This window comes from Centropristis striata, chromosome 1 (assembly GCF_030273125.1).
Source record: "Centropristis striata isolate RG_2023a ecotype Rhode Island chromosome 1, C.striata_1.0, whole genome shotgun sequence".
Classification (NCBI taxonomy): domain Eukaryota; kingdom Metazoa; phylum Chordata; class Actinopteri; order Perciformes; family Serranidae; genus Centropristis; species Centropristis striata.
Window position 1 is genome coordinate 14,013,243 of NC_081517.1, and position 14,791 is coordinate 14,028,033.

The window sequence follows — 14,791 nt, forward strand, 5'->3', positions numbered from 1 at the left end:
TTTATTTTGACAGAAAAGGGGGACTTCATAGCTCTGGACCTTGGGGGGTCGAACTTCCGAATCCTTCGTGTCAAAGTGACGCAGGACAAGAAGCAGCCGGTTCAAATGGAGAGCCAGGTCTACGAGACCCCGGATGACATCATCCATGGCAACGGGACACGGGTAACCACGAACACAGCATAAATAAACTTTGATTTTATCTGCTTAACAAATGTACCAAACCACCTGTCGACCACCTACAAACAAGAAAACATACATATTGTACAAAATGTTATTTATTTTGCAAATAACAAACTGAATTCACCTTTTTATAGCCAGATTTGAGCCGGCTTACTGGGCTTCTCCGAGAAGTCAGAAATGACGTAAATAAACATAATTTGACTCTTAATCAAGAAATAATAATGTGCTCTACTATTTTTACAGGGTTTTTTTTGTAAAACAGTAAATTTGAAGAGTCATGGAAAACAATAATAATTATATTTTAGCATTAAAAATATAATTTGAGACAGGTACAGAGGAGAGAGACAGAGAGACAGACAGACAGACAGGTAGTGAGGTGAGAGAGACAGACACTGAGGAGAGAGTGACAGGTAGTGAGGAGAGAAAGAGACAGGTACTAAGGAGAAAGAGAGATAGGTACTGAGGAGAGAGAGACAGGCACTATGGAGAGAGAGACAGGTAGTGAGGGGAGAGACAGGGAATTTTTTCTAAAACAGTCTATTTGAAAAGTCATGAATAACAATAATTATATTTTAGCATAAAAAATATTATTTGGGTTAAAAACCTTCTACATACTGCTGTATTAACCATCACAGAAACATTAAAAAAAAAAGATTTTTATTACTATTGCTTAGTTAATTTAGGGCAGCTGTGGCACAAACCGCTGCTCCAAAACATTTGTTAAGCACTGAATATTGACTGTTTTGTAGTTTTGGAACATAAAGGGTTGGATGAAGTTGTTCTTTCCCTCAAGAACTGGATGGATGTAGCTGCTCGGTCTGTCTAAACGTGATAATCCCATCATCAACAAACACTTCACATACCATACGACTGAAATCAGATGCTCGACTGTTTTCACTCAAAATGCTCCGTGTTTGTGTCTGCCGCTGCGTACAGAGGTCAGCTGTACTCCAGGTCAGGTCGAGGATCAACGCGTGTAAAACGAGCCCCTCAGTAACACTCAGAGTAACGACAGTGAAGTCAGAAGCGCCGCTGACCTTCACTGAACTTGTAGCGAACAGCTGGCAGTCGGACTGTAACCCGATAACCAAAACATGAGAGACTGTCTGAGGGCTGTGTGATTGGCTCAGACAGAGCAGAGACAGATGCCGTTTAATGAAATGTCAAAAGGGAACAGCTGCCCAGAAATGTATCGTGCTGTATGAACAGGTTTGTTAACAATGAGGTTTCTTTCAATGGAGAGTGACACAGTTAAATATAAACGTAAAAGTGAAGAAACGGTGAAAAGAAATGTATCTATAATATAATTAATATAGTGTTGTGTTTCATCTTCATCAATCCATCTAAACACTAAAATATAATAAGATACACACTACCAGTTTAATGGGTACAACTTGATAAAACAAATGGATGCAGTCTAAACAGACAGGTACTGAGAGGAGAGAGAGGGAAACAGAGAAACAGAGAGATAGACAGACAGACAGACAGACAGACAGACAGACAGACAGACAGGTACTAAGAGGAGAGAGAGGGAAACAGACAGACAGACAGGTACTGAGAGAGAGAGAGGTACTGAGAGAGAGACGGGTACTGAGGAGAGAGAGAAAGACAGGTACTGAGGAGAGAGACAGGTACAGAGGAGAGAGAGAGAGAGACAGGTACTGAGAAGAGAGAGAAAGATGGGTACTGAGGAGAGAGAGAAAGACAGGTACTGAGAGAGAGACGGGTACTGAGGAGAGAGAGACAGGTACTGAGGAGAGAGAGAGAGAGACAGGTACTGAGAAGAGAGAGAAAGACAGGTACTGAGGAGAGAGAGAAAGACAGCTACTGAGGAGAGAGAGAGAGACAGGTACTGAGGAGAGAGAGAGACAGGTACTGAGGAGAGAGAGAGACACATACACTGAGAAGAGAGAGAAAGACAGGTACTGAGGAGAGAGAGAGAGACAGGTACTGAGGAGAGAGAGAAAGACAGGTACTGAGGAAAGAGACAGGTACTGAGAGAGAGAGAGACAGGTACTGAGAGAGAGACAGGTACTGTCTTTAAGAGTGATTGTTACAGTAGAGAAGCTCATGAACCTCTCATGAAAAATGCAGAATGTTTGTTAATAGTGTCCAGTGCTGATCCAGGGTTTTTGTTTTATTATCTTGTCATTGTGCGGTGTTAATGTCTCCTTTCTGTCTGTAGCTCTTTGGCCATGTTGCAGATTGCCTGGGCGACTTCATGGAGAAGCAAAAAATCAAGGATAAAAAGCTTCCTGTGGGATTTACGTTCTCCTTCCCCTGTGCCCAAACCAAACTTAATGAGGTAAACACTTAGAAGTTAAAGGGAAAAACTGAGCCACAATCTACTTTCAGACTATTATTTTTCAATACTTTGGTAACTTGAGCTTTAAAAGATGTTTGGCTTTGTAACTGAAGTTGGTATATGTGTTGTTGGAAAGTGATTCTGTGGTTGGAATAGCAATAGACAGACACTTTTGTCTTGCCAAGCACGTCCGAATTGTAACTTAAAGTTTGTTTCTCTTGTTTGTTTTTTTATAGGCGGTCCTAGTGACATGGACAAAGAAGTTTAAAGTCAGTGGTGTAGAAGGCATGGATGTCGTGAGTCTTCTGAACAGGGCCATCAAGAAACGAGGGGTGAGTTATTTTTTCTTCTTCTTTGAAACAAACATTATGTAATTCTTCTCCCTTCAGGAGGTTAGGATTTCTTCAGGAGATCTCCTCCTCTCAAAAACTAACAGACTGGATGATTAAAACCAGTAAATAAAGCAGTTTTATATTAAATAATCAGTGTTTCTCCACATTGTTTGGCAGACAGAGGTTGTTCTGGAGCTGCTGCAAATTTGCTCAGCTTGTTTGTCTGATAACTTAACATTCAGACATTCAGGAGTTTTAGTTTTTTTAAGAGGAGATGAAATATCCACAGAGATCTCCTACTCTCCAAAAATAACTTGGTGATTAAAACCGGTAAAAACACTGAATAAATCAGTGTTATGTTAATAATCAGTGTTTCTCTGATGCTTTCTCTTTGGCTCAGCTTGTTTCTCTGATAACTTAAGATCCAGATGTCCAGCAACTAAAATCCATCATCTGGTTAAAATATATAGTTAGAAATGACCAAAGTGCTTTGTGAAAATGTGGCAGAAACCTGGATAAAACCATATATGACGCCACTGACAGGCGATTGAATTGACAGATTTCTCTGGGTTTGAAAATATTGGAATATTTGGGATAATATAAGTACACAACTCAAAATATACTTAATCCTACTTGTTTTTAGATATTTAAAAATGTAACCTCATTAATAGTATATTAAGTAGTTAAAAAGGCCTTTTTCATCTTTACTAAAATTAAAATAAATGCATCAATATATTTTTTTTGTGATCGGGGCCATTCTGCATCTAATCCAATCCAATCTTTATATAGCACGATTTAAGCAAACACAAGGTTTCCAAAGTGCTTCACTACAACGATAAAATACAATAAGATAAAATAAAAATAGAATAAAATAAATAAAATGCACTGCTCACACATAATAAAATATACATGCATACACATAAAATCATAAAAATTATAAAATCAACAGAAGAGAAGAGAATAACGAGTACTTTTACTTTTGATACTTTAAGTACATTTTGATGCTGATACTTTTGTACTTTTACTGCAGTACGTTTTGAATGCAGGACTTTTACTGTAGTGAAGTAATTTCACAGTGTGGTATTAGTACTTTTACTTAAGGGATCTGAATACTTTTTCCTCCACTTTTAAAAATACACTAACAATAGCAAATTTTATTAGTCAAAAGTTTTTCCCAATAATGACAGTTGTTAATAGTAACAACTAGTTTGTTCGGTCCAAACTGACTGTTTTGAGCTCAACGTTATAATAATGTTTCTTCAGGACTACGAGGCGGACATCATGGCGGTGGTTAATGACACAGTTGGCACCATGATGACCTGCGGGTTTGACGATCAGCGATGTGAAGTGGGCATCATCATCGGTAAACACACAGACTGCATGTTTTACAGAACTAATGAGGTAGATCATAAAAACTGGTGCTTTTTGGTCCAATGCATATATCTAAAGCAGCTTACAGGAGAGGGAGACAGGTACTGAGAAGAGAGAGAGACAGGTACTGAGGAGAAAGAGAGAGACGGGTAATGAGAGAGAGAGAACGGCAGACAGGTATAGAGGACAGAGAGACAGAGAGATACTGAGAAAGAGAGAGAGACAGACAGGTACTGAGAGAGAGACAGAGAGAGAGAGAGAGAGAGAGAGACAGACAGGCAGGCAGGCAGACAGACAGACAGACAGACAGACAGACAGACAGGTAGTGAGAAAGCAGCTTACAGGACCATGAGCTGAGTTCTACATGTGGGGGCGCCAAATGTTTTACAAAGCCTTCACAAACTCGTTTGTTCATCTCTTCAGGAACGGGAACGAACGCCTGCTACATGGAGGAGCTGCGTCACATCGACCAGGTGGAGGGAGACGAGGGCCGGATGTGCATCAACACGGAGTGGGGCGCCTTCGGGGACGACGGGTCCCTGGAGGACATCCGCACAGAGTTTGACCGCGAGATCGACCGGGGCTCCATCAACCCGGGGAAGCAGCTGTAAGAGTTCCCCCTTTAAAGCTTTATTAACTCAAGACAAGATTAGTTCTTCTGAGAAACTTTCCAGGGGGGGAATACTGTAGCTACTGACTTTCTGATTTGGTTCTGTGGTTATAGAGGAATATATAGTACATGATATGTAAAATATAAGTTACATTACCACAAGACATAACTGCACTCTCTATTAAAACATTTTCTTCCAGATTACAGTCGAAGTTTAAACCCCTAGTTTTAATGTTATCAACTGCAGATTAAAAAAAAAATACTCTGTTATTTTAGTCTATAGTCAAGTACGTTGTGCAAGTATAAGAAGTAAACTCTGACTTTTGATTTCACACTGGACACAAGAAACATATTTTATGATACATCTTAAATACAGGAGAAAATAAGTTTCCTTCAGAACGTGATTGAAAATGCAGTTTTGTTGTAAGGGAACAGAATTTTTAGGAGACCAGGTATGGTTAAATGGGGCTAAAAAAAGACACCTGAAATTGTGTTTCTTTAACAGACAGGCAACAAATTGTTTAGTAAGTTTTGTCTAAGAATAAAAATAATGAGACATATACATACATTTCTGCTATTTGGCTTTTTTTTTTTTTTTAAATGCTGTAAAATAAGAATGCTTTCAAAATAGTAATGTAAATCAAATCAATACTTGGTGTGACCACCCTTTGCCTTCAAACCAGCATCAAATCTTCCAAGCATTTTTTCAATAAAACAATAACAATTTTACAATAAAATCTGTATCGCCAGGATATTCATAAAAGTGAGCCCGCTACAAAAAAATACTGACGCTAAATAAACACTAAATATGGATACTTGGCAGCCATAAATCTATATAATATTACCACTCAAAATATAGCAATACCATGCTGTATCTATTTTCCCCCTACCTCTACTAACTAAAGAAAGAGGTTTCAGCAGCATGTCAACTCTACTGTGCATCTCTAAAGAGAAGCTGCAATGACCAACGCAAGCTGTATCCATGACACGTCGTCTAAAAAACGCTGCTTTGTTTTTGTTTTTGCTATTGCTCAGGTTTGAAAAGATGGCCAGTGGGATGTACATGGGCGAGCTGGTTCGACTCATCCTGGTCAAGATGGCCAAAGAGGGGCTGCTCTTTGAGGGCCGGATCACACCCGAGCTCTTGACAAAAGGAAAGATTGAGACGAAACACGTCTCTGCCATCGAGAAGTAAGTGGAAAGAATGACTCGCGGACTCGTGTATGACAGGAAAATATGATTTTTCAGGGAAAAAGTCTGTATGCAGAAAGGAAAAGTAATGATTGCTTCTTTAACCCTCAGGGCCGGTTCAAATATTGTGCACATTTGTACTGCTTAGCGCAAATATTATTCAATATTATATTCTACTTTCATTAAACTGATTTTTTTCACCTACATCCGATCTAATTATTGATATAAAATACTAATTGATTTTAAAGATTTTAACCCTTTAAATTACCATAATTTTAGATGAGAAAAAACTGAAAATATGAATTATTTTCAATATATTACATGCAAAGAAAAAAACAATTGTTTGAATTATTGCAGCCTGGAATTTGTCAATGATTAGCAGCAACACTGATTTTATTAGATTATTATTTTTTGTACAGTGCGCTCTTTAACAGCTTTGAAATACAAATAAATGCGTGACTCTTAGGTCGAAAGAAGGACTAAAGAAGTGCATGGAGATCCTGACGAGGCTCGGGGTGGAGCCGTCAGACGAAGACTGTCTAGCCGTTCAGCACGTGTGCACCATCGTGTCCTTCCGCTCTGCAAATCTAATTGCCTCCACACTCGGAGGCATCCTCTCCCGTCTCAAGGAAAACAAAGGAGTCGCACGCCTACGCACCACCGTGGGCATCGACGGCTCGCTCTACAAGATGCACCCTCAGTGAGTAACGAGACGAGCACGGATAGTGAGAATTTTTATTTAAAGCTGTGAGATATTGTCCCTGCATCAGCAAATACTTCTATAGCCTGCTTTTTATCTGTGAATAAATATGTTTATTACTCCTTATTATGCACATTAAAGTTTCCACAATAACAGAATTTCAAAAACAGTCCCAGGCACACAGAATATAACATTTTGTTTTCTATTTTGTTTTATTAATAATATAAGATGTAATAAAGACCGGGGAGCTGTTGATTTTCTTCCCTTTTTTTCCATCTTTGCAGGCTAGGGTTGAAAATCTGATTATAGATCTGTTATTTTGGTACTACTACTACTACTAAACTACTAGATGTAGTTTTTAAACATTTTAAACATACAGTATTGTAATAAGTATCAATACTTCTGAAATGTTATTGCATCTACATTTACTAAATTCAGTTTATTAATTATGCAATGGCCTGTCTATTTGTATAAGTGTTATATTTTATCCCAATCATCCCATTTTTCTCCAATATCTTAACTTCTGCTCTGTCTTAGATTAACTATTTTTATATATATTAATTGGGAGGGGAATCTTCTTTCCACTTGTTGTGCATGTGACAATAAAGGAGCTAAATTAAATAACAACAAACTAAGCATCAAAACTAGAATGACATGACGACGAGTGTACTGAAGGATCAAGGCAAAACAAACAAGATCCTCTGAGGAATACAGAGGATGCACACGATGAAGATTTCCCATAAAAAGCAAACAAACAAAGATACTCCCACACAGATCCAGATCACTTCTGCTGTTTTTAAGTCAGATTAAGGTTTCTGCATTGAAAACTCTTCTCAGGGGTGATTTGGTCGTAGGATAGGCTGACATATTGTTTATAATTGTGCTACATAATTATTGTGCAAATCAATTAACCCTTGTGTTGTCTTAGGGGTCAAAAAAGACTGTTTAACAGCATCAGAAACCCCCTTAATGATCTTTTTTCAACTTGAAATTCCATGACTTTTCCTACGATGACCCCATAAGACAACATCGCCTTTGTGCATATTTCCATGAAAGCTGTACACCAACAGGGTACAAATCTTGTCTATAAAACCATTTTCATACCACAAAAAACATTAAACTCATACATGTTTGATAAATAATCATGTTTACACAAATGCAGTACCTTTAGAAATAAAAATAATAAATATAAACCCGTACTTTAATCAATTACGACAGGTGTGTTGTAATAAAAACGAGTGGATTCCATAATTAAATCCAGTTTTTCTGCACTGTAAAGAGGGAAAACCTCAATATTCACCAAGTTTGTGATGGCTGACAGGTTGTTTCTTCATGCAAAATAGATTTGGGGTTGTAAAATTAAATCGAACTGCTTTATTTAAAGGGTTTAGTCGAGGCGGGTCATTTTTGAGGTGTATACAGAAAGTGAAGACAACACAAGGGTTAATCTGAAAAACAAATGTGTGATTTGTGGAATAAAATTAGCTGTATTTGACGAACGACACTGTAAAACCTTTTCAGTGTAAATTAACAGGCAAGTGCAGGTGAAGCATCTCTAAAACACTGTGCAGCATCTTCCCGTGTTCCCGTTTCAATAACAATCAAATAGGTCTACTTTTATCCTAGATTTGCCACCTTTTATCTCATAAATCTACTTTTTATCTCATAAAACTACTTTTTTCTCCTAGATTTGCCACCTTTTATCTCATAAATCTACTTTTCTGTCCTAGATTTGCCACTTTTTTCCTCATTAATCTATTTTTTTCTCCTAGATTTGCCACCTTTTATCTCATAAATCCATTTCTTTCTCCAATATTTGCCACCTTTTATCTCATAAATCTACTTTTTTCTCCTAGATTTGCCATTTTTTTCTCATAAATCCACTACTTTTTTCACCCAGATTTGCCACTTTTTTCTCTTAAATCTGCTACTTTTTTCTCCTAGATTTGCCACTTTTTATCTCATAAATCTTTAATTTAATTTAGTCAATTTAATAATTTATGCAACAAAGGGTTGGATTTTTTTAATAATCAAATATTGATGTTTTGCTTTGTGTGATACTGATCAGGCTCCTCTTATCTCCTGCTCTCTGCACAGATACGCCCGCCGTCTGCACAAGACCGTGCGCCGCCTGGTCCCAGACTCAGACGTTCGCTTCCTGCTGTCCGAGAGTGGGAGTGCGAAAGGCGCAGCCATGGTTACGGCGGTGGCGTACCGCTTGACGGAGCAGGCGCGCCAGATTCAGCAGACGATGGCAGAGTTTCGGCTCAGCAAAGCGCAGCTGCTCGAGGTGAAGAAACGAATGAGGGTGGAGATCGAGAGAGGCCTGAAGAAGACCTCCCACGAGGACGCCACCGTCAAAATGCTGCCTACTTTTGTGCGGACAACACCAGATGGGACAGGTGAATAAAAATAGTTATATGCAAACTATACAGGTGGATGAGATGCATCCTGTGGTAGGGTTTATTCCCTCATGCAACTTATACCAATCACTGATGCATTTCCAACTTTTTTTAGTGTTCTTTAATTTGCAGTTTCAGTCTATTTTGTCAGTTTTTTTTAATCCTTTACCTTCTGCCTGTTTATACCACTAGCCAAACATGCCATGTTTGTATCCTTTTTTTCTAGCACAACCTCACCTATCAGACCTGAAAATTATTTTTTCCACTTTGACTTAGTTGAACAACAATTTGACTCCCCCCCGTTTCCGTTTTGTAGTTATGTTATAGCGTCCTAAGAAATTGAGAGTAACGTTCATACATTTGTTTTAAATAAAAGTAATGTTAATACATTCTGAAGACCTTTCCAAAACATATTAAAGACATTTTGAGATTTAAAGAGAATTTTAGACATTTTAAGGCCTTAAATTCAATCTGTTGGATTTAAAACTTTAATTTTTAAGACCCCGAGGATACCCTGTTTTTGTAAATATATACACCCGTTGTGAATTTAAACTTTATTTGACCAAAAAAAGTACTGGGTAATGAGTCCATCTGGTACTTTTGAAGGTACTTGAAGGTACTACCCAACCAACCTTCCAGCAATCTTGTTCATCAGGAATAAACAACTACTTTTTTTTACCTGTTGTGGTTACAAATTGAATGCACAGTTCCTATTTCAGCATACTGCTTTAATTGATATTTACAAAATGTTGCAATAGCAGCAAATGTCAAAAAGGGAGAATCAAGTGTAACAACAAACTTTAAATATGACTATACAAGAATGCTGACATCCTTATCCAACCGTCATTCGGCGTGCAGATGAGAGGTGTGAATCAGCGTATCTGCCCCACTATATGATTTTATCCCGATACTCTAGTCACGATACAATATTACTGCGATTAATGTGATACAATATATTGTGATTTAACTGTTTAACTGCATTTTGTGTCCACAAAATTAAATTCAATCAAGAATTGTTTTGTCAAATAAGAGAAAATTCTCAGTGTATTAATCTCGCTTCAGTCTTTTTATTTCTCCACAATGAGAGTCAAACCCACAGACAAAAAAAGTCTTCAGTCAAACTGAACTGAATTGATATCAAACATGTTTGGACGACAACAACTGCAGCATTTTATCAAACTTTCACAAACAACAAGCTTCACTGCTCTCAATTTTGTTGAATTAAAAACATAAAAAAGCCAAACTTTGCAGAGTTATTTTGACAACTTCCTGGCACGAGATCCTGACCTGATGTTACCTATAGATTCCTTACATCTTCTAGTTTCATATGATACCAGGATCTCCAGTATATTATTAACAGTGAGCCCACTACGACCCACCGGAATGATAAATATCGATACTTGGCGGCCACAAATCAATATTATATGGCCACGCAAAATATCCCGATACTATGCAGTATGGATTTTTTCCCCACCTCTGGAGGACACTTTTCAAAAAACTCTCTTGCACAGTTATTGTTGCACCCCTCAGGTTGCTGACCCCTGCAATAAAGTTCCTACCTTCTATCAATTTCATATCCTCTGTGAAGTTTCTACAGATTTTAAATTAGTTTACAGTGTTAACTGACTGGTTGATACTGCTGCTGTTCAGAAATGTTGGTGTTTGTTCGGCTGCATGTGTCCTGGATGACATCACCACCATAAATCATGTATTTGTGTTCACTTTTGCATGTGATTTATGGTGGGTTTGAATATCTATTGTTACTGAGTCAATAGTTCAGTTGCAGAGCCACAGATTGCACATGAAGGTAAAGCAGTTGGCAGTTTTCTAGACGTAGTGTGCACAAGTGAATCAGGTTCTTCCACATTATTTTTGAAAAGATCCACGGGCAAAATATGTCGTTATTACTGTAAACAGTCGTCTCTTTTTCCTTATTTCCACAGCAAGGAGAATCACAGACGAGTTCAAACAAGTCAAGATGAAAAACTTGATATTTTATCAGTTATTCTCAAACTGGCACTAAAAATGTAATAAAACTAACAATGTGTTGCTGTGAATCCAATGTTTATGCTTTTAAAGTGTATTATTTGAGCTTCAGGGAACAGTATGTTATTTAAAATATTTAAAAAAAATACATTGGAGAAAAACTTGTGGTGACAGTTTTGACGATTTTTAACTCATTAACTTTGCCTTTCTTGTGACACAGAGAACGGAGATTTCCTTGCCCTGGACCTCGGAGGGACAAACTTCCGCGTGCTTCTGGTAAAGATCCGCAGTGGGAAGAAGAGATCGGTGGAGATGCACAACAAAATCTACGCCATTCCCATAGAAGTCATGCAGGGCACAGGAGAGGAGGTGGGGATTTGGTTCTTTGTTTTCCCTGAAGATTCAAACAGTCTATTTTGCATTGACAGAAACACTCTATTGCTATTTTGGCATATATTTAACCCTCTGAACCCCACCCACACTGAAACGTATGATCGCAGAAAATCCACTGTTTATCGTAGAAACAAACTGAGAAAACAGGCATTATCATCAGAATTGGAACTTTCTGACAGTCCTTGAACAGATCATAGGTTATGAAAGTTTCTGTTTAAAAAAAAAGACCAAAACAGAGCTTAAAATGTTAATATATTTCTGTCAGAATCACTTTATTCTACATGTACTCAAACATGTCTTTTGTGCAGAATAACAGTTATGACATAGATCATAAAAATAAAAAAAGCAAGTTGAATTCCTCTATTTGTTTTTATTTGAATAAAATGTAATTAATATATATATATATATATATATATATATATATATATATTATTATATTATATTAGAAGCTTAAAATGTTGATATTTGTGTCAGAATCTCTTTATTCTACATGTGTCATTTAAAATAAAGTGTTTGCACTAACCAGATCCTGTTAAAAACATTAAATTCTGCTCCTCAGAGACACTGTGAAGACATGACTGATTCTGCTGAGACCAACGGTCACGTGACAAATATTTACTGAAAATCTGTTTACACAGAGCAGAGAGGAGAGGACAGGAGAGGCTGTTTACACAGAGCAGAGAGGAGAGGACAGGAGAGGCTGTTTACACAGAGCAGAGAGGAGAGGACAGGAGAGGCTGTTTACACAGAGCAGAGAGGAGAGGACAGGAGAGGCTGTTTACACAGTATTCAATATGTGGAGAAAACTGTTTTTGGTCATGTTTCATTTTTTTGTCATAATTTTGTGTTTTTTTGGATATTTTTTTACATCTTTGCTTTTGGTTATTTTGTGACTTATATATTTTTACGTCTTTTTTTATATTTTGTATGTTGTTGGTCATCTTGTGTCTTCTTTTGGTCTTTTTCGATATTTTTAGATCTTTTTTTATTTTGTGTCTTTATTTTGTTATTTTACATCTTTCTTTTAGGGTTATTTTGTGACTTTTTTCTGTCATTTTGTGTGACTTTTTGGTAGCTTTGACTGTTTGTTTGTGTTTTTACAACATTCGTGACCCTTGGAAAAGTGTTTATATATAATTTAATTTTATTCAAAACATTTTTTTTTAAATGTATCAGAGAAATTCAACTTGCGTTTTAACTTTTTTTCTGATTCTGTCATTCTAACTGTGTTATTCTGCACAAAGACATGTTTGAGTTGTTCCCACTTCTAGCCATGGTTATGCTGATTCCACAGAGCTGCAGGACTTATAGATTTATAGAGATTTTATATATTGCAGTGAAATATAAGAACACAGAGAGGGAAAATGTAAAAAGAGCATAAAACGCCCCAAAACAGCTTGTTGGGGTTCAGAGGGTTAACAATATCTTAATAATTGTCTGCTTAATGCCTAATAGCCACAGTAAAAACTAAGAGGGAGCCTTAAAAACTCTCCCAGTATATCAACCACTAACAGTGTGTCTCTTTCAGCTCTTTGACCACATCGTTCACTGCATCTCCGACTTCCTGGACTACATGGGGATGAAAAGTGCTCGCCTGCCACTGGGCTTCACCTTCTCCTTCCCCTGCCATCAGACCAGCCTGGACGCAGTATGTTCTCTTTTAAATGATCTTAAAAATAGCAAAAATGTCTTGAAAAAATAAGCAGTAGTAAGAACCAGCCCTGTGTCCTGTGTAATAAAAAGTGGAGCTTACTACAAATATCAATGCAAGAACTTACTACAAGATAATTGCGTGCCAGAAAAAGGTTTCAAGGTCCATGTTATTAAGGTTGACAGTTATCATGCGGTGTATTTTTTATCTACCTTTACAAAAAAAAAAAACTTCTTTTCATTTCGACTACTTGACTTGTGCCACACATAAACACATGCAGCAATAATTTATTCATTTCTAAAGAGAGATTACTTTTAAAAAAATGATTTTTAAGCTTCAAGTATAGAAGTGTTTCTCAACAATAAAACCCCTTTAGTATCTCATTCCTAGCTCTATATTTTTATACTAAATATATTTTACATTTATCTCCAGTTTTACTTTTTATTTTGTTATTTGTCCCCGTGTGTGTTTTTTCCCATTAAAGTTTTTTCTTCGTAATTTTTTTCCCATTAAAGTTTTTTTCTGTTATTTTTTATCCCATTAAAGTTTTTTTTCTTGCTGAAGTCTTTTCCCCCCCTACAAATGTGGGTTTATTTTTTTTCAATCATGTTTTTTTACTTTCAGAACAAAATCATGTTCAGTGAAGAAATAAAGAGAACATTAGTTCTGATTTTTATACTGAATATATTTGACCTTTTCCTTGTTAAATGTTTTTTTTTACCCATTAAAGTTTTTTGTGCCTGTTAAAATTATTATTTCTTTTTTGGATGTAGTCATGTGTGTTTATTTGTTTTATTTTAGTTTCAAAAGGGAAATTTATTACATTTACTTCCATTTAAAATTATTTTTAAGCTTCAAGTATAGACGTGGTAATAGCTATGATATAGCCAATTTTTCAAGGATTTATTAGCCTCTCTAATCTATTGTCTCCATCCATATTTCCTCCTCCTCTTCCGGGATTCAAGAGTTGAACTTGCACCAAAATGTGTTGTATTATCCGTATATTGTATTTGATGTTTGCCTATAAGTGTGCTTGTATGTGCTCTCCAGGGAATCCTCGTAACCTGGACCAAAGGCTTCAAGGCCACAGACTGCGAGGGGGAAGACGTGGTGGAGCTTCTCAGGGAAGCGATCAAGAGGAAAGAGGTAAAGGCTAACAGGAAGTGCAGCTGATTATCATCATTATATTACTAGAACTGCAGCAACAAGTCTTGCTCAAAGTGAGGTAAATCAGGAACTTCAGCTGGAAAGTAAAACGTTCAGGAGAGAGATAAGTAAAGTAATACAAATGTGGCTCATACGCATTATATTCCCGCTACTTTAAATTCACGTCTGGCTGCTGCTTTGCTGGTGCACAGATGTAGATTTTGTTTGAGCACTTAATATAATTTAATGCATCTTGTGCAATTTGTCGTCTTTGCAGCTCAGACTGTTGCTTTAAAAGCCTCCACTGCAAAAAAAGAAAGTTATTTTCCAGAGAATTATGTGTTATTTTACAGGTTTTATCTTGTGTTTTGTTTTTGTTTTTACATTAAGTGCAAACGCCATAAAAAAGTAAATTACTTTTATAACAAACATTAACCAAAAGATAAAAGTTGGCATCTGTAAATTAATATAACGGGGCATTATAGATTATATATAAAAAAAAATTACAGTAATATTAATTTGCT

General features: G+C 36.8%; 1 protein-coding gene across 1 annotated transcript in view; it reads left to right on the forward strand.

Annotated features, from left to right (window-relative positions):
- The window catches only part of LOC131970646 (hexokinase-1-like), a 36,312-nt gene that overhangs the window by 12,943 nt on the left and 8,578 nt on the right, over positions 1-14,791 (forward strand). Inside the window, exons 3-13 of the mRNA XM_059332084.1 lie at positions 14-162; positions 2,366-2,485; positions 2,722-2,817; positions 4,081-4,180; positions 4,612-4,795; positions 5,834-5,989; positions 6,456-6,689; positions 8,787-9,091; positions 11,298-11,446; positions 12,999-13,118; positions 14,172-14,267. Of these exons, the coding sequence (XP_059188067.1) occupies positions 14-162; positions 2,366-2,485; positions 2,722-2,817; positions 4,081-4,180; positions 4,612-4,795; positions 5,834-5,989; positions 6,456-6,689; positions 8,787-9,091; positions 11,298-11,446; positions 12,999-13,118; positions 14,172-14,267 (1,709 nt within the window). The remainder of the gene's footprint in view (positions 1-13; positions 163-2,365; positions 2,486-2,721; positions 2,818-4,080; positions 4,181-4,611; positions 4,796-5,833; positions 5,990-6,455; positions 6,690-8,786; positions 9,092-11,297; positions 11,447-12,998; positions 13,119-14,171; positions 14,268-14,791) is intronic.